The sequence below is a fragment of the Oryx dammah genome, unplaced genomic scaffold, assembly GCF_014754425.2.
Source record: "Oryx dammah isolate SB20612 unplaced genomic scaffold, SCBI_Odam_1.1 HiC_scaffold_24, whole genome shotgun sequence".
Taxonomy (NCBI): domain Eukaryota; kingdom Metazoa; phylum Chordata; class Mammalia; order Artiodactyla; family Bovidae; genus Oryx; species Oryx dammah.
Window position 1 is genome coordinate 31,857,973 of NW_024070208.1, and position 18,286 is coordinate 31,876,258.

Consider the following 18,286-nt stretch of genomic DNA (forward strand, 5'->3'; position numbering starts at 1 on the left):
GAGTCAGAAATACACATACCTATAAAAAGAGAAAAAAGGATCGAGTCTTACCGTGGCCTGCGTATGGCTTGGCACTGTCATTTAGAAGGCTTGGGGAGCTGCTACTATTAGTCATTCTCTGAAAATTAAAATATGTATAGATAATATCACTGAAGAATACAGAATGCAGAATATTCAACCGATTAGGTTTAGACTGACCCTCTTTGCGTCTACCCCTCCAACCCACTGTTCACGTCAGTGACACTCTTACCTTCCTATATAATGCTGCTGCATGGATTACAATCACCTAGGCAGAAACTTATTTTACTCATTAGCCAGGTATTTAAAACCAAAGTCACAGAACCATTTTGAACTGCACTTCCATAACTTACTAGCCTGAGCAAAACACATAACTACTCAGTTTCCTTCTTCCTAAGTATCTATTTGGGGGATGTGAATGACAGAGTCGATAACTACTCTCTCTCAATATGTATTATCCTTCATACACCTGATAGATGCTATGAAATCAGGCTCGTCTCTGTTCTCTGAACATGTCCCACCCTTCCTTAACACACTCCACAGCCTCTATGGTCTCGCGATCCTGAAAGGACTTCATCTCATAATCACAAGACACACAGGAGGGAAACTAGCCTGTTTCTAACCATCCTCTACATACTTCAACTCCACCCTTGAGAGCTCACCTGACTTCCAACTTACAAGAGGTGGCTTACCTGTATCCCCCCTGACCTCATCACCTCCTAAAAATCCACCTCCCACTCACCAAATATGAGGACAAAGGAAGACCCTAGAAGTCTCCATCCCCAAAACACACCTCAGTGTCCAGGGCCATGAGAATTCATACCAACAATACCTGCATCACAGGATACTTTGTCTCCACAGGGCTTCCAAATCCATTGACTCCAATAAAGCTGGTGCTGAAATAGGAATCTGTGAGACTCGTATCAGTTAAAGCACCTCCATCCATTCCAGGAACTGAAAGAGAAGGAAAATCAAGTACTTGAATTATTTAAAAGCACAAAAGGTTGATGTAGTTTCTCTGTTCCCAAATAAGTTTTGGGAACTTAAGTCTCAAATCTGTCACACTTGTTTTTATTTACTTGTTCATAACTTGAATGAAACAAAACGGGCTCAACTCTGAAAACCTGTTAAACAATGCTCAAGTTGAATAACTTTTTCCACAGAGATAGGTATTTTTATATTGCTACCTGAGAGCCACTAAGCACAACATGAAGAAAACAAAACACACTTGGATTTATTTCTACTTTTCTCATCAAGTTTTCTTTCTTTAACTTGCAAGAACAGGAGAACAGAAACTACTGCCATTTCTTCTGTGAATCTTCATATACGTAACAGGACAAGTTTCCCAGGACTGTTTCTCATAACATATCTTATGAAACAGACCAGCAGTTTCACGTTAACTTATTCAGGAAACCAACTCAACAGTGGTTGCGATGGGACAGAGCTGAAGACGACAGACAAGCTGCCTGTCAATTCTAAGGTAGAATAATATGGAATCACTGTAACTACTAAAATAATCGATCATATATCAACAAAGTGATGAACAATACGTTTTAGATCCTATTTCTTGGTAAGTACAGTTGACCACTGAACCACACAGGTTTGAACTGTCTGGGCCCAATTATGAAAGTGAAAAGTCGCTCAGTTGTGTCCAACTCTTTGCGACCCCATGGACTACACAGTACATGCAATTCTCTAGGCCAGAATACTGGAGTGGATAGCTGTTCCCTTCTCCGGGGGATCTTCCCAACCCAGGGACCAAACTCAGGTCTCCTGCATTGCAGGCGGATTCTTTACCAGCTGAGCCACAAGGGAAGTCCAAGAACACCGGAGTGGGTAGCCTATCCCTTCTCCAGGGGATCTTCCAAACCCAGGAATGGAACCGGGGTCTCCTGCATTGCAGGCAGATTCATTACAAACTGAGCCATCAGAGAATACACAGACTTTTTTTCAATAAATATATTGGAAAAACGTTGGGAGATTTATGACAATTTCAAAAATCTGCAGGTGAACCACACAGACTAAAGATACAAAAGAAAATGAAAACAAGGCATGTCATGAATGCATAGAATATATGCAGATATAGATATTAGTCTACCTTACATAGACATTAAGTAAGTGATACTTAATATAAAATTAACAATGTTTTGTTTTCTCACTTTTATAACTTTACTTTCAAAGAATTACAGTATGATACAGTATGCCTCTCTCCTAACTAGAGAAGTTATTATAGGTGACACATCAAACCATCATCAGAGGTTGTTTTTTCTTTAAATGTAACATTTCTAATACTACAGTGAACGTGACTATACAAAATTTGAAGTGCTACACAAACTTTACAACAACTCATTAATTAGTGCACAGGCTAGGCGACTATGAAGCAATCATATCCCTGACACTAAGCCACTGGAAAGCAATCCCACTGCTGCCACTTCACACCTGTAAATACCTATGAATTTATTTTTTATATTATCTTTTCCTTTTGATGTCCAGGGTTAGCAAAACACATGATACCTACAGATTTTGTATCCTATTAAGACAACAGTGATAAAGGTACAGACAGAAAATGACTCATCTTGTAAACATACAATACAAACTTCCTATGTTCCTCAGCATAGAATTGAAAATGTATTTTCTCTTTCTTATGATTCTCTTAATAGTGTTTTTATCTTCTCTAAGCTTACTTTTTAGTGAAAAGGAACTAAAAAGCCTCTTGATGAAAGTGAAAGAGGAGAGTGAAAAAGTTGGCTTAAAGCTCAACTAACATCATGGCATCTGGTCATATCACTTCATGGGAAATAGATGGGGAAACAGTGGAAACACTGCCAGATTTTATTTTGGGGGGCTCCAAAATCACTGCAGATGGTGATGCAGCCATGAAATTAAAAGATGCTTACTCCTTGAAAGGAAAGTTATGACCAACCTAGATAGCATATTCAAAAGCAGAGACATTACTTTGCCAACAAAGGTCCGTCTAGTCAAGCCTATGGTTTTTCCAGTGGTCATGTATGGATATGAGAGTTGGACTGTGAAGAAAGCTGAGCACCAAAGAATTGATGCTTTTGAACTGTGGTGTTGGAGAAGACTCATGAGAGTCCCTTGGACTGCAAGGAGATCCAGCCAGTCCATTCTAAAGGAGATCAGTCCTGGGTGTTCTTTAGAAGGAATGATGATAAAGCTGAAACTCCAGTACTTTGACCACCTCATGTGAAGAGTTGACTCATTGGAAAAGACTCTGATACTGGGAGGGACTGGGGGCAGGAGGAAAAGGGGACGACGGAGGATGAGGTGGCTGGATGGCATCACTGACTCGATGGACCTGAGTTTGAGTGAACTCGGGATTTGGTGATGGACAGGGAGGCCGGGCGTGCTGCAATTCATGGGGTCGCAAAGAGTCGGAGACGACTGAGCGACTAAACTGAACTGAACCTTTACTTTATTGTAAGATTACAGTATAAACTACATGTAACATAGAAAATTTTTCAGTTTATTGTGATCCACAGTCAAAGGCTTTGGCATAGTCAATAAAGCAGAAATAGATGTTTTTTTCTGGAACTCTCTTGTGTTTTCAATGATCCAGCGGATGTTGGCAATTTGATCTCTGGTTCCTCTGCCTTTTCTAAAACCAGCTTGAATATCTGGAAGTTCACAGTTCACGTACCACTGAAGCCTGGCTTGGAGAATTTTGAGCATTTCTTTGCTAGCATATGAGATGAGTGCAATCGTGCAGTAGTTTGAACATTCTTTGGCATTGCCTTTCTTTGGGATTGGAATGAAAACAGATCTTTTCCAATCCTGTGGCCACTGCTGAGTTTTCCAAATTTGCTGGCATATTGAGTGCAGCACTTTCACAGCATCATCTTTTAGGATTTGAAATAGCTCAACTGGAATTCCATCACCTCCACTAACTTTGTTCATAGTGATGCTTCCTAAGGCCCACTTGACTTTGCATTCCAGGTTGGCTCTAGGTGAGTGATCACACCATTGTGGTTATCTAGGTCATGAAAATCTATTTTGTATGTATTCTTGCCACCTCTTCTTAAAATCTTCTGCTTCTGTTAAGTCCATACCATTTCTGTCCTTTATTGAGCCCACCTTTACAGGAAATGTTCCCTTGGTATCTCTAATTTTCTTGAAGAGATCTCTAGTCTTTCCCATTCTGTTGTTTTCCTCTATTTCTTTGCACTGATCACTGAGGAAGGCTTTCTTATCTCTCCTTGCTATTCTTTGGAACTCTGCATTCAAATGGGTATATCTTTCCTTTTCTCATTTACCTTTAGCTTCTTTTCTCAGCTCTTCTTTTCTCAGCTACTTCTAAGGCCTCATCAGACAACCATTTTGCCTTTTTGCATTTATTTTTCTTGGAGATGGTCTTGATCACTGTCTCCTGTACAATCCCACGAACCTCCATCCATAGTTCTTCAGATTATCAGATCTAACCCCCTGAATCTATTTCTCACTTCTACTATATAATCATAAGGGATTTGATTTAAGTCATACCTGAATGGTCTAGTGGTTTTCCCTACTTTCTTCAATTTAAGTCTGAATTTGGCAATAAGGAACTCATGATGTGAGCCACAGTCAGCTCCTGGTCTTGTTTTTGCTGACTGTAAAGATCTTCTCCATCTTTGGCTGCAAAGAATACAATCGATCTAATTTCAGTATTGACCATCTGGTGATGTCTGTGTGTAGAGTCTTTTCCTGTGTTGTTGGAAGAGGGTGTTTACTATGACCAGTGCGTTCTCTTGGTAAAACTCTGTTAGCCTTTGCCCTGCTTCATTTTGTACTCCAAAATGAAGGCCAAATTTGCCTGTTACCCCAGGTATCTCTTGACTTCCTACTTTTGCATTCCAGTTCCCTATAATGAAGAGGACATCTCTTTTGGGTGTTAGTTCTAGGTCTTATAGGTCTTCATAGAACCGTTCAACTTCAGCTTCTTCAGCATTACTGGTCGGGGCATAGAGTTGGATTACTGTGATTCTGAATGGTTTGCCTTGGAAACAGACAGACATCCTGTTGTTTTTGAGACTGCATCCAAGTACTGCATTTTGAACTCTTATTGACTATGATGGCTACTCCATTTCTTCTAAGCAATTCTTGCCCACAGTAGTAGATATAATCTGAGTTAAATTCACCCATTCCAGTCCATTTTAGTTCACTGATTCCTAAAATTTCAACGTTCCCACTTGCCACCCCGTGTGACCACTTCCATTTGCCTTGATTCATGGACCTAACATTCCAGGTTCCTATGCAATATTGCTCTTTACAACATAGAAATTTACTTCCATCACATCCACAACTGGCTGTTGTTTTTGCTTTGGCTCCATCCCTTCATTCTTTCTGGAGCTATTTCTGTACTCTTCTCCAGTAGCATCACTCACTCACTGAAGTCACTCAGTTGTGTCCGACTCTTTGTGACCTCATAGACTGTAGCCTATGAGGCTCCTCTGTCCATGGGATTTTCCAGGCAAAAATATTGGAGTAGGTTGCCATTTCCTTATCCACGAAATCTTCCCAACTCAGGGATTGAACCCGGGTCTCCCGCATTGTAGGCAGACACTTTACTGACCTAGGGAGTTCATCTTTCAGTGTCATACCTTTTTGCCTTATCATACTGTTCATGGGGTTCTCAAGGCAAGAATACTGAAGTGGTTTGCCATTCCCTTTTCCAGTGGATGTTTTGTCAGAACTCTCTTCCACGACCTTTCCGTCTTGGGAGGCCCTACACAGTATGGTTCATAGTTTCATTGAGCTAGACAAGGGTAGCTTGGTTAGTTTTCTGTGATTGTGGTTTTCATTCTGTCTGCCCTCTGATGGAGAAGGCTAAGAGGCTTCCTGAAGGGAGACACTGACTGAGGGGGAAACTGGGTCTTGTGCTGATGGGCGGGGACATGTTCAATAAATCTTTAATCCAATTTTCTGTTAATGGGCAGGGCTGTGTTCCCTCCCTGTTGCTTGACCTGAGGCCAAACTATGGTGGAGGTAAGGAAGATAACAGCAACCTCCTTCAAAAGGTCCCTGCATGCGCTGCTGCCCTCATGCCCCCGAACCTGCAGCAGGCCACTGCTGACCCACACCTCCACCGGAGACTCGTGGACACTCACGGGCAAGTCTGGGTCAGTCCCTTGTGGGGTCACTGCTCCTTTCTTCTGGTGCGTACAGCGTTTTGTCTGTGGCCTCCAAGAGTCTGTTTCAATGGCGACCTCCTGCAAAGGGCTTACGCCATACCCAGGTCTGCTGCACCTAGAGCCCCTATGGCAGGCCACTGCTGACCTGCACCTCCACAGGAGACGCTCAGACATGTTTCTGGCTCAATGTCTGTGGGTTGGGCGTGCATTTTGTGCCATTCCCAGGTCTGAGCAGCTCAGGAGACCAGGTGCTTGCAAGGGCACTGTCCCAGGTGGTCCGTGCATCTTAATCACCTCCTGGGTCTAGACCACTGTTTCCTGGGTGTGCCGCAAGAGCACTGTCTCAGGTGTGCAGTATGTCTCCTCTGGAGAGCTACTCTCAAGCTGCAACCCTTCTGGCAGATGTTATCCACCCAGGATCTCAGGAGGACATGGTTAGCAGCTGGGAGCCTGCTCACTGTTGGTGGAAGAGGCTGTCTCTGGGGCTGAGATTGTAGCAGCCCCTTGCCTACCGGCTCTAGCTATTGCAAGCCTGCCTCTCTGCCTCTGGGCAGGGAGGGGCCGGTATGCACCTCTCCTTTGGTATGCAACTCAATCTTTTGTTCTGTGAGAGGGCCAGGCTATGGAAAATTCTTAAAAAGATGGGAATACGACCACCTGGCCTGCCTCCTGAGAAATCTGTAGGCAGGTAAAGAAGCAACAGTTAGAACTGGACATGGAACAACAGAAGGAGTACGGCAAGGCTGTGTACTGTCACCTTGCTTATTTATATGCAGAGTACATCATGCAAAGTGCCCGGCTGGATGAAACACAAGCTGGAATCAAGATTGCTGGGAGAAATATCAATAACCTCAGATACGCAGATGACACCACCCTTATGGCAGAAAGTGAAGAACTAAAGAGATTCTTGATGAAAGTGAAAGAAGAGAGTGAAAAAGTTGGCTTAACGCTCAACATTCAGAAAACTAAGATCATGGCATCTGGTCCCATCACTTCATGGGAAATAGATGAGGAAATGATGGAAATAGTGAGAGACTATTTTAGGGGGCTCCAAAATCACTGCAGATGGTGACTGCAGCCATGAAATTAAAAGACACTTGGTCCTTGGAAGAAAAGCTATGACTAACATCAGTCAGTCAGTCAGTTCAGTCGCTCAGTCATGTCTGGCTCTTTGCGACCCCATGGACTGCAGCACACCAGGCCTCCCTGTCAATCGCCAACTTCCGGAGTTTACTCAAACGCATGTCCATTGAGTTGGTGATGCCATCCAACCATCTCATCCTCTGTCGTCTCCTCCTCCTCCCGCCCTCAATCTTTCCCAGCATCAGGGTCTTTTCAAATAAGTCAGCTCTTCTCATCAGGTGGCCAAAGTAGGATGGACTGGTCAGATCTCCTTGCAGTCCAAAAGACTCTCAAGAGTCTTCTCCAACAACATAGTTCAAAAGCATCAATTCCTTGGCGCTCAGCTTTCTTAACAGTCCAAATTACATGTCCATACATGACTATTGGAAAAACCACAGCCTTTGCTAGACAGACCTTTGTTGGAAAAGTAATGTCTCTGCTTTTTAATATGCTGTCTAGGTTGGTCATAACTTTCCTTCCAAGGAGTGTCTTTGAACTTCATGGTTGCAGCCACCATCTGCAGTGATTTTGGAGCCCATAGAACAAGGCTGGCCTTCCATAGCACAAGTTCTAAAGACAAAAAAAAAGAGTCCAGCTGAAAATACTGAGTGGTTCTCCTCTGCCAACAAGGACATCACAGACAGGTGTTGGCATTCCTTATCCCAAGGGATGAAACCCAAACTTCTTAGTCGACATTAAAAAGCCCTCAACATTCCGTTTTCAACCTATCATTATAGTATGTCCTAAAAGTTCTGGGTCTGAATTTCAGTTCTGCCACTTACTGGCCACAATGTCTCGGGCAAAATGCTTATAAAGTGGAGATTATACCATGACTTGTAAAATGAGACTCCTATCATCTACCTGGCAAACTTTAATGAAACGTTACAGAAAAAAAATGAAAAGTATCTTTAAAAAAATGAAAAGTATCTTAAAAGTTCTTGTAAAATTCCTGATGGCTGCAACTCTATAAATTTACTAAGAAAAAATGAATTGTACATTTACAATGGGTGAATTTTACAGTAGGTAAATTATATTTTGATAAACTTCCTTTTTAAAACCCATGGAGAAAACTGGGATTATTCAATAAATGGATTTAAGACAACTGTGTATCCATCAGGGAAAAAACACAGATATTTCCAAAATATTAAATATTACAATGTAAAAGTATACATTCTACTATGAAAAGGTCTTACAATAATTTTAACACTACTGAATTCTCTCCTCCAAGCAAACCAATAAACTCATTATATTTTGAAGGTCTATAGTTATGACCAACCTAGACAGCATATTCAAAAGCAGAGACATTACTTTGCCAACAAAGGTCCATCTAGTCAAGCCTATGGTTTTTCCAGTGGTCACGTATGGATGTGAGAGTTGGACTGTGAAGAAAGCTGAGCGCCAAAGAATTGATGCTTTTGAACTGTGGTGTTGGAGAAGACTCTTGACAGTCCCTTGGACTGCAAGAAGATCCAACCAGTTCATTCTAAAGGAGATCAGTCCTGGTTATTTTTTGGAAGGAATGATGATAAAGCTGAAACTCCAGTACTTCGGCCACCTCATGCAAAGGGTTGACTCATTGGAAACGACTCTGATGCTGGGAGGGATTGGGGGTAGGAGGAAAAGGGGACGACAGAGGATGAGATGGCTGGATGGCATCACTGACTTGATGGACATGAGTTTGAGTAAACTCCGGGAATTGGTGATGGACAGGGAGGCCTGGAGTGCTGCAATTCTTGGGGTCACGAAGAGTCGGACACGACTGAGCAACTGAACTGAACTGACAGTTCACAACTGGGCTTCCCATGTGGCACTAGTGGTAAAGAATCCACTTGCAATGCAGGAAATCTAAGAGACATGGGTTCGACTCCTGGGTCGGGAAGATCCCCTGGAGGAGGGCAAGGCAACCCACTCCAGTATTCTTGCCTGGGAAATCCCATGGACAGAGGGGCCTGGTGGGCTACAGCCCACAGGACTGCAGAGTCAGAGACGACTGAAGTGACTTGGCACGCACAGTCCACAACAAGGAGTACCATCAATTCCAGCACACACGTAGCCCAAACCCTAGAATCCTCAAGACCCAGGTACAATGGAAAAAAACAAAATATTTGAAGTTAGTCACTGTGTTCTAATCCAAGTTTTACCGCTCACTAGCTGAATGACCTTAAGCAAAACCCACTAAAATTCATTTCTTCATCTCAAAGAAAAGCAATCACATCTCACTCACAGGGCTGTGAAAGGCCCTCAAGTGAAGCAGCGTGCCTAGTACCGTACCTCAAAGGTAATCATAAATGTTATTTTCCTCCTTCCTCATCTCTAGAATGCATTCCCCTATTATTCCAAACTTTTTTTTAAAACTCCACCTTTTAAGATACTGTTTATATCACTCATGTGACCAAAAATAAGAAATCCTTTGATCCTGCACTGCTGTCTTCAACCACTAAAACATTTAATTATTCCGTAAACTGAGATTAGGAACTACTCCTGATATTTTTCTGGCATTCGCTACTCTATTAGCACATTTACATAAACACTCATATACAAGTAAGCCCTTCTTAAAGTAAGTATTCTTAAAAAGTTGATGAACCAGACAACAGATTTTCACATCCAACTTCTATAAAACACCCCATGCAAATGGTATCACTGCCTCCATTTTTCTGATGGGGCCGTGCAACTCAGAGACACTAGAGGACAGCACAGTGGATGCAGGCCCAGTAAACAGGGGCTCCTCCGGCCACTCAGCAGTCACACCATCCTCTGCCCCACTGCACTGCGGAATGAGCACAGACTAAGCAAACGCAGCTGCCCAGAGGTCTGTTGCAGCCAGCTGCCAATTACTCATCCTTGAAAGTTTATTTAATCTAAGTCTTAGTTTCCTCCTCTGTAAAACAGAAATGGTTAATATCTACTTTCCAGGGTTTTGTGAGAATAAAAGACCTGGAACTTTGTCTCTCTTGACTACCTTCCCCTACCCCCTGGACCCCTGCCTCTGGCAACCACCAATCTCTTCTTCATTGCTATCTATGCGTTTGGGTTGTTTTATTGTTGTTGTTGTTTTTTAAGATTCCACATGGAAGTGAGATCCTACTATATTTGCCTACTTATTTTTTTTAATGTAACAAGTTTGAACCAGCTTACTGAAGACTCTGTATGTTCCTTAAATATGCATATATTATATTTGCGTTAATTTATATATAAGTATACATAGTACATTAAGATGTAACAGTATCATCACTTGTAAAAGACCATAAACAATCTAAATAGCTGCTGAAAAGAACAGTACAATCACACAAGAGAATTATTACACAGTCACTATAAAGAGTAAGGTATATTTCTATGTGTAGACATGAAACAAACAGGAAGATAAGCAGTTTGGTGAAAAAATTCAAAGTGCACTAGGCTTCCATGTGTGAGCAGGATGTACTAGAGATAGGGAAATACAAACATGAGTGATCTACAAAGAACATCTCTGAAAAGATACATAATAAACTGAAAAGAGTGACTGTCTTTTGGAGAGGGATCAGGGAACTAAGGAAGAAGGGAGGCTATTTTCCACTGCGTATCCTCTTGCTCTATTTAAACTTTTGACCTGTGTGTGCGCCTGTGACTCTTCATGACCCCATGGACTGAAGCCCACTAGGCTTCCCCACTCATGAAGCACATTTTTAATTTCCAAAGCAAGATATTGTTCCTAAATTTTAAAAGCTGCAATTTTTAATGTTAAAAATACAATTAAAAGCTAGTTTAGAAAAACGGGTACAATATCTTTAATTTTTTAAAGAAAAAGATACCAAAGGACATCAAAAAAGGAAGAAGTTTTACCAGAAGAGCACCATTATCCACAGGCCAATTAACTCAGCCAAGATAAAAGAACATTTCCTTCCTTACGCTGAAGCTGCTGAGAGGTCAAAGATTTTTAAAGCTATTGGAAAGGAAAGAGGAAGAATTCTAAAAATGGATCATAAAATAATTTGTTTCCTAGAACATAAACATTTAGAAAAACACAAACATTTTATACCTGAAGGAATTTTAAACATCATGTACTCCATACCCCATTCTCATATTCTACAAAGAAATATATTTCCACATGGACTAAATTACTAGCCTAAGTTCAAAGTTACTTAAGACAGAGTACTAAAAAAAAACAAAAAAAACTAATTCTCAGGACCCCCAGTCCAACAGTAATTCCTATACAATGAAAGGAGGAGCAAATACTGTATGTATGAATTTGTTGACAACTATATGACAACAAGCTTCCCACGTGGCTCAATGGTAAAGAATCCACCTGACAATGCAGGAGACATGCATTTGATCCCTGGGTCAAGAAGATCCCCTGGAGGAGGAAATGGCAATCCACTCTCAGTATTCTTGCCGGGAAAATCCCAGGGATAGACGACCCTGGCAGGCTACAGTCCATGGCTCATGAAGAGTCAGACACGACTGAGCAATTGAGCAAACACTGATCGCAAATGACAACAGTGCATAAAACAAGAATTTTATCACATTCCTTTGTGTAACTTCAGCTCCTAAACTACAAACAGAACATAAAGTTAATATGGAAAAACAAATGTAAGAAATACTGCTACAAAACTTAAGTGTGTATATGTATGCCCATACTATGTACTTAACCGTCTCCCCCTAAATTCTCATACTGAAACCTTAACCCTCAATGTGAGTGCATGTGGAGATAGGGCCCTTAGGAGTAGTTAAGGCTACACACAAAACTAATAATAATGATTAACCCTGGGCAATGAGATCAGTTTAACTTTATACATTGCTGTTCCAGTGAAAATTTTTACCAAAAAAGTTTATTAAAAACTAAATAAATTCAACCCTAAAATAAATAAATTACTAAAATATTTCTAGGTGCCATATACATTCATACCTCTGTACACAAAAGCAGATATACCTACAGAAGAGCAAACAACAACAACAAAAAGATGTGGCAGTGGAAGCCCGGAATCCTAACCACTGGGCAACCAGGGAATTCCCTACAGAACATTCCTGAAATGACACAATTATAGAAATGGAGGGCAAATTAGTGGTGGCCAGGGATTTGAAGGAAGGTGACAAAAAGGCCTCTTGAGGGTGACAAGAGCTGCTCCATGTCCTGACTGTGCTGGCAGGTGTGAAAACACACACACAATAAAACTCCACAGAACTCAATTATACACATATGTACACACACGCACAAATAAGACTCAGAAAATCCTGAAAAAGGTTAAGTGGATTGTGCCAATCAGTATGGCCGTGACTCCGCACTGCGGTTCTACAAGGTGTTGCCCCTGGGGAGACGGGGATGGGGCAGCAGGCTCTTTCTGTATGATTTCTCACAACTGCATGCGACTCTACAATTACCTCAAAATAGAAAGTTAATTTAGAAAGAGAAAAATCCTATAAAAGACAAAAATAGATGCTTTGGCCATCGTTTAGCTTCTTAGAGTCATTTCAAATGCACTTTCATGGAAAAAAGTGTTTACTCACTAACTGAATCTTACTGAGACATTAGTACAACCCTCTCTGAGTACTCTTCATAAAGTTCTAAGCTTTCCTCATAAAACTTCTCCAGATCTAATTTTATCTTATACACATACCTGTATTTCCCACTAGAATGTAACCTCCACAGGACAGACTTCTGTTTCATTCAATGTTGTATTCCTATCCCCCTGATGAAAACTTGCCACTTTGCAAGCACCATATTAAAGGAGTGAAATCAACGGTATTAAAAAGTCTCTTGTTATCTACTTTGTGTATTGTAGAATAAAAATGTGTTAATCTATACGAGCTCTCCTAATGGCAAATTCCCAGTACTCACTCCTGTGAGCTGATTCAGGTTTGTGGGGTGAAAAGTATAATTCTGGCTTAAACAAAAACAGTCTTGCCATACACTCCGAAGTTTGCATATGAACTTCAAGTTATCCCCTGCTTTCTGCCATTTGGACAGACAGCCACGGTTCAATCATCTGTAGCTATTTCACTGGTCTTGAAAATATACTCTCAAAAACTGGGAGGTAAAAAAATGTACAGGCTAACTGTAGACTTATTACTAATACTCAACTAACAGCAGCAACTAACCCTGACCCCTCACTATGTGCCAGATAATGCTCTGATAGGGTTATATTCAAGCCTGTCACAACTCTGAATTAGGTATTACTATTACCTCCACGTTTTAAAATGAGAAAAATAGAGGCTTAAAAGTTAAAAACTCAAGATCACAAAGTAGACAGGAGAGCCAGGTCCATCTTAGATGTGCCTTATGCCAGAGCCTTCACTACTAATTAAATTAGCAGAACTGAAAATAAATCTGTTTTGGTAAAATAAATCTATTGGGTTTCAAATAAAGTAACATATATAAAATACAAATACTGAGCTGCTAAAAACTGAGCATCTTGATGATGAAAAGTGTAGCCAGCTGAGAATATTAGAATCACATCATTAAAAGGTCAAGAATCAGCAACTCAATTAAACCACCAAATCAAACCACACTGAACCTTTAGAAGATTCGAATTCCAAAAGAAATACGAAATGTCTAACACTTTAAAAAAGAGTAATAAATAAACTGTTATTTTCCCAACAATCCTGAATGCCAGAATATATTCACTAACATACTGCCAGGTCAACCAAAGAGCTGGAAGTGTAATACTTCTGTACAGATAAAAAGTAGGCAACAAATGAAAGTACAGTTCCTTTACAAGACTGAAACACCACTGCAACCAAGCATACTAAAAAAAAGCCTTTCTGCTTCAGTTTTCCAAAGCTTGCAAAGTAAGGATAAAATTTCCTCTTGCATTTACCTCTCAAGTTTTCACACAATCTAAAACACTACCAAAACAATTTAAGTACTTAAAGCAAGAGTCAAAAACTCAAAGGCCAAGAGGAGCCAGGCATATAAGTTAACCTAGTCAGTAATAAGGCAAAAATGGAGTCTTGCCCAGCCAACCCACCTAATTCTAATATAGAAAAGGGTTGCCCTTCAAAGAAAGTCAGAAATTTGTAGTTTACTGTTAAACCTGATTATTTAAATGTTGTCAACTAATTCAGTTACAATCCAACACATGCAAATTAAAAACATCAAATTATATCATAAATTTTAGGCATCAAAATGGCTAAAATTATAAGATGGCTAATATCAAGTGCTGGGGAGAACGTGAAGCAACTTGAAACAACTTGAACTCTCATACTCTGCTAGACGTAATGTAAATGTGATACAATCTCTTCAGAAAACTATCTGAAGTCATCTACTTAGAGCTGAACATATGCATGTCCTATTATAAGTCTGAAATTCCACTCCTAACATAAATTCATAGACTTGAACCAAAAAACATATTCAAGAATGTTCAAAACAGTGCTCTTCCTAATAAACAAAAGTTGGAAACATACCATCACCCACTAACAGCAAAATGAGAATATAAAATGAGGCACATTCATATAATGTGTAACACCAGGCAAGAATGAGACTAAGAGGTTGCTCCCACATAACTGATCTGACAAATATGCTTAAAGAAAAGAGGCCCACAATGTTCTTATAGAGCTCAAAAAAAAAAGAATGAAAAAGTGAAAAATGAATCGACAATGTAGTTCATGAAGTCAGTGGTTAGCTCTGGGAAAGGAGTGACTGGGAAAAGGTAGGAAGAGCAGAACTTCTGCAGGTCCTGACTGAGTTCTATTTCCTGATCTGAGTACTGTTATGAGCTGTTTTCACCTTGTGAAAATTCCAAATTTTATGGTCTATATATTGTTCCGTAGGTGTGTACACTTCAACAAAAACTTTAAAACACACACACACACAGCTCCAAGATACCCAAGGAGCCCAAAAGTATTTCTACAGGTGGACCTGGCTTATCAGAGCAGATATGTCTGACATCCCAGCTCAAGAAATAGTCCACATTCTTACACCTAAAGAGCAGCAAAGGAAAGTAAAAGCAATATAAAACTGGGTCAGTGACTCTACCTGATCAAGTCAACAACTAACAAAATTTAAATTTCTTCTAATAACAACACCTCTCAGAATGTGTCCTGACCCTTTTAATTGCCTCATACATTTACCAAATCAAGTATCTCATAAAAAGAGTATTATACAGCCAAATGTATAAACTAGATCAAAAATTAAATAATAAAGTGTAAAAAATTCAACGCAAGCATTAAATCACCAACACAATCCTGTTCCCTGATTCCTGAACAACCTAACTTAACTGGCCACTCACTGATAGGAGACAATTTTATCTCACCCAAAGGAGTCACAATCTAGACCACCCGCGAGTTACCAAGAAGCCTACAGCAGACAAGAGGAGCCTCGGGCTTCACCCAGTTGAGTTAAAGCAAGTCCCGCAGAATCCAACTACATAACGCAGCTACTTAATCAAGTAACTGTTAAATGACTAAACGTTGACTTCAAAATGCCTTCACAGCACTAACTGCCTGTCCTCTCAAGAACCTATCTCCCAAAGACGTTTGGTTCCTGAGATATGAAATGGTCCCCACCTTTGAGTCATTGCTAGTATTTCTCCTCCATCTCCAACCTCACCTGTTTACAGCCTGTCCTAACTTTCATGTCCCAAATCTACCACATCTGTGAATGAGAAAATCCTAGAAATACCACATATTAAATCGAATACCTCCTTTTTAACATGCCTCTTTCTGTAGGTAACAAAATCACTGTTCCGTTTCTCTGCTTACTAATCAAACATAACGAATTAATCTGAGCCACAACTCAATATATCCAGCAAACTTACCTAGAAAATGCAAAGTTGCTGCTCCAACGTGATACAATTCCACCAATAAAGTAACCATTCTGACAAAACATTTTAAGTTACAAATTATTCTTAGCATTATCACCCTCACCAAATACATCTGCGCTGAAGTCAGACCCGTCAGAGCAAAAGAAACAATCTTTAAAACACACACTAACACATACACCCATCTCTAGGAAGACACTTAATAACCCTCACAGAGCAAATAACTGCTAAAGCATCAAGCCAAATACTTAAGACCATTTACAGTTAAAAGAAAAAAGTTCTGACATCCAAGTTAAGCAGCCTATCGAATGAGTTTCAAATCTTGTAACTTTTTAAAATTCCCAAGGAAGTAGGATTTTTCCACTTGGTTTAGTAATGCTCAACACACTCAGAAACAAGGAAAAACTCGACAGACCTCTACTTTTCAAGGGCAACCTTTTGTAAACCAGATTACACTTTTAGGCTTATTATTACAACTGCAAACTCCACTCACTAACGACGAACAAGTTACAAGGTAACAGAAGACAAGTGAAAAAAGGCCCGCTGCCCTAAAAGAGCCGAATTCGAGGGCTCAGTCGCACACAAGTGTGCGCGGCTCATGGCGTGGCACGTTTCCGAGGCTCCGAGCTGAGGGTTCTCTGGATACAAAGTAGAAGAAGACAAGCAATACACCTCCGGACACCCTGCAGACTCCCGCCAGCTTTCAAGAAAACTGCGGAAATGCAAGTTTGGATGAAATCCCGACTCAGACCAACCACGCGAGAGACGGCTGCTTGTCGGTTCGCTCCCGATTCCTTAGAAAGCATTTCCTGCCTGGAAAACCTCTCTCCCAGAAGCCTTGCACACATACACAGAAGAAAAAAGAAAAAAAAAAAAAAAAAAACTTTTTCCGCTCTTCCAACCCACTCCTGGAAGCCGCGGAGCCCGCCCCGACCGGCACACACCCACCGGGGGACCCCTCCACTCGGCCCGGGGCGCGCGCGCACACACACTCACAGGTGCCGGCAAACCCGGCCCCTTTCCACACCCCCCGGAAGCGACACCCCCATCTCGCGCACGCCGCGGCCCATCCCCCGTCCTCCCTGCCCCCCCCCCCACCCCCCCCCCCCCCCAAAAGTCCACCGCCCCCCGTTCCCGGGGAGCCGGCCGGCCCTAGCCGCCCGAGCGGGCCAAGAGCCGTGGGGAGGGGAGGCAGGAAGACGGAAGGAGGCCCCAGGCCCCGGGCGTAGGCCTCTCGGAGCGCTGAGGGAGACGAAAGCTGAGGGGAGAGGGGGACCCCGCGGGCCAGGCTCCGGCGCCCCCTGCCCCCGCTGCCCCGAAGCCCCCAGCCCGCGGGCCACACTCACTTGCCAGCCGCGGCCCGTCGAGGACCCCACTGTTGCCACCTCCGCCTCCGCCGGCTCCGGGCCCGGGGCCCCCCAGGTCCGGCTTCTTGGGCCCCGCGGGCGGCCCGGCTCCTCCGGCCGGGACCGCTCCGGGCGGGAAGCCGGCCCCGGGCGCGCCCGCCAGAGCCAGGGGGACGCTGTTGCTATGGAGGCCGAGGCCCGGCGCGGCCCCGGCGGCTGGATCCTCATGCAGGAACTGACACTCCTCCCCGTAGAAGCACGTCTTATCCTTGGCGTAGTAGCGGCAGTACTTCAGCTTCACCCCCGCCGCTGCCGCCGCCGCCGCCGCCGCCCCACCGGGGACGCCCCCGACCCCCGGCGGGGCCACCGCCACTACCGCCCCGGCCGCCGCCAGCGAGGAGGACGCGGAGGAGGCGGCGGCCGAGGGGGGCGGGAGGCCGCCGCCACTGTTCATGGCAACGCCGCAGCCTCGTCTTCCGCCGCCGCCACCATAGACTGGGGAGGGAGGGACGGCGCTGCCGGGGGCCGGAGAAAAGCCCGGGCGGGCGGGTCTGTCCCGCTGCGGGAGCCGGAGCCGCCCGGGGAGGGGGGGAGGGGAGGGGAGAGGGGAGGGAGGAGGGGGCAGGAGGGAGGGGCGGGGAGGGGGAGAGCCGGGAGTCTCTCTCACTCACTCTCGCCTTCTCTTTTCTTAAAGGGGCCGCGCGCGGGACGACTGAGTGGGCGCGCGGGCCCTCTGACACGGACTTCGAGGGCGCGGGCTCGGGGAGTAGGGGGAGGGGAGGGGAGCGGCGGCGGCAGCGAACGGGCTGGGAGGACGGAGGGGCCGGTTTATTTTTAAATTCTGCCTCCACTCGCTCTCTCGCGCTCTGGTTCCTCCGAGTTGTTTATTCCCTTTTCCTCTTCCTGAGACGGCCGTCGCCGCTGCGCCTGCGCGCCGGCC

At 43.2% G+C, this 18,286-nt stretch overlaps 1 protein-coding gene across 6 annotated transcripts in view; it reads right to left on the reverse strand.

Moving 5' to 3' along the window:
* Window positions 1-17,864, reverse strand: part of PAN3 (poly(A) specific ribonuclease subunit PAN3) — a 120,354-nt gene extending 102,490 nt beyond the window's left edge. For 2 of the 6 annotated variants that reach the window (XR_005725615.1, XR_005725614.1), the window contains exons 1-3: window positions 17,347-17,864; window positions 851-972; window positions 52-118 (exon numbers count right to left, since the gene is read on the reverse strand). Coding sequence is in view for 4 of the 6 variants with exons in the window: in XM_040266734.1 (XP_040122668.1) it covers window positions 52-118; window positions 851-972; window positions 17,347-17,800 (643 nt within the window). In the remaining 2 variants the exon portion in view is untranslated. The remainder of the gene's footprint in view (window positions 1-51; window positions 119-850; window positions 973-17,346) is intronic. The other 4 variants (XM_040266737.1, XM_040266735.1, XM_040266734.1 and 1 more) reach the window with 3 other exon arrangements.
* Window positions 17,865-18,286: the final 422 nt, after the last annotated feature.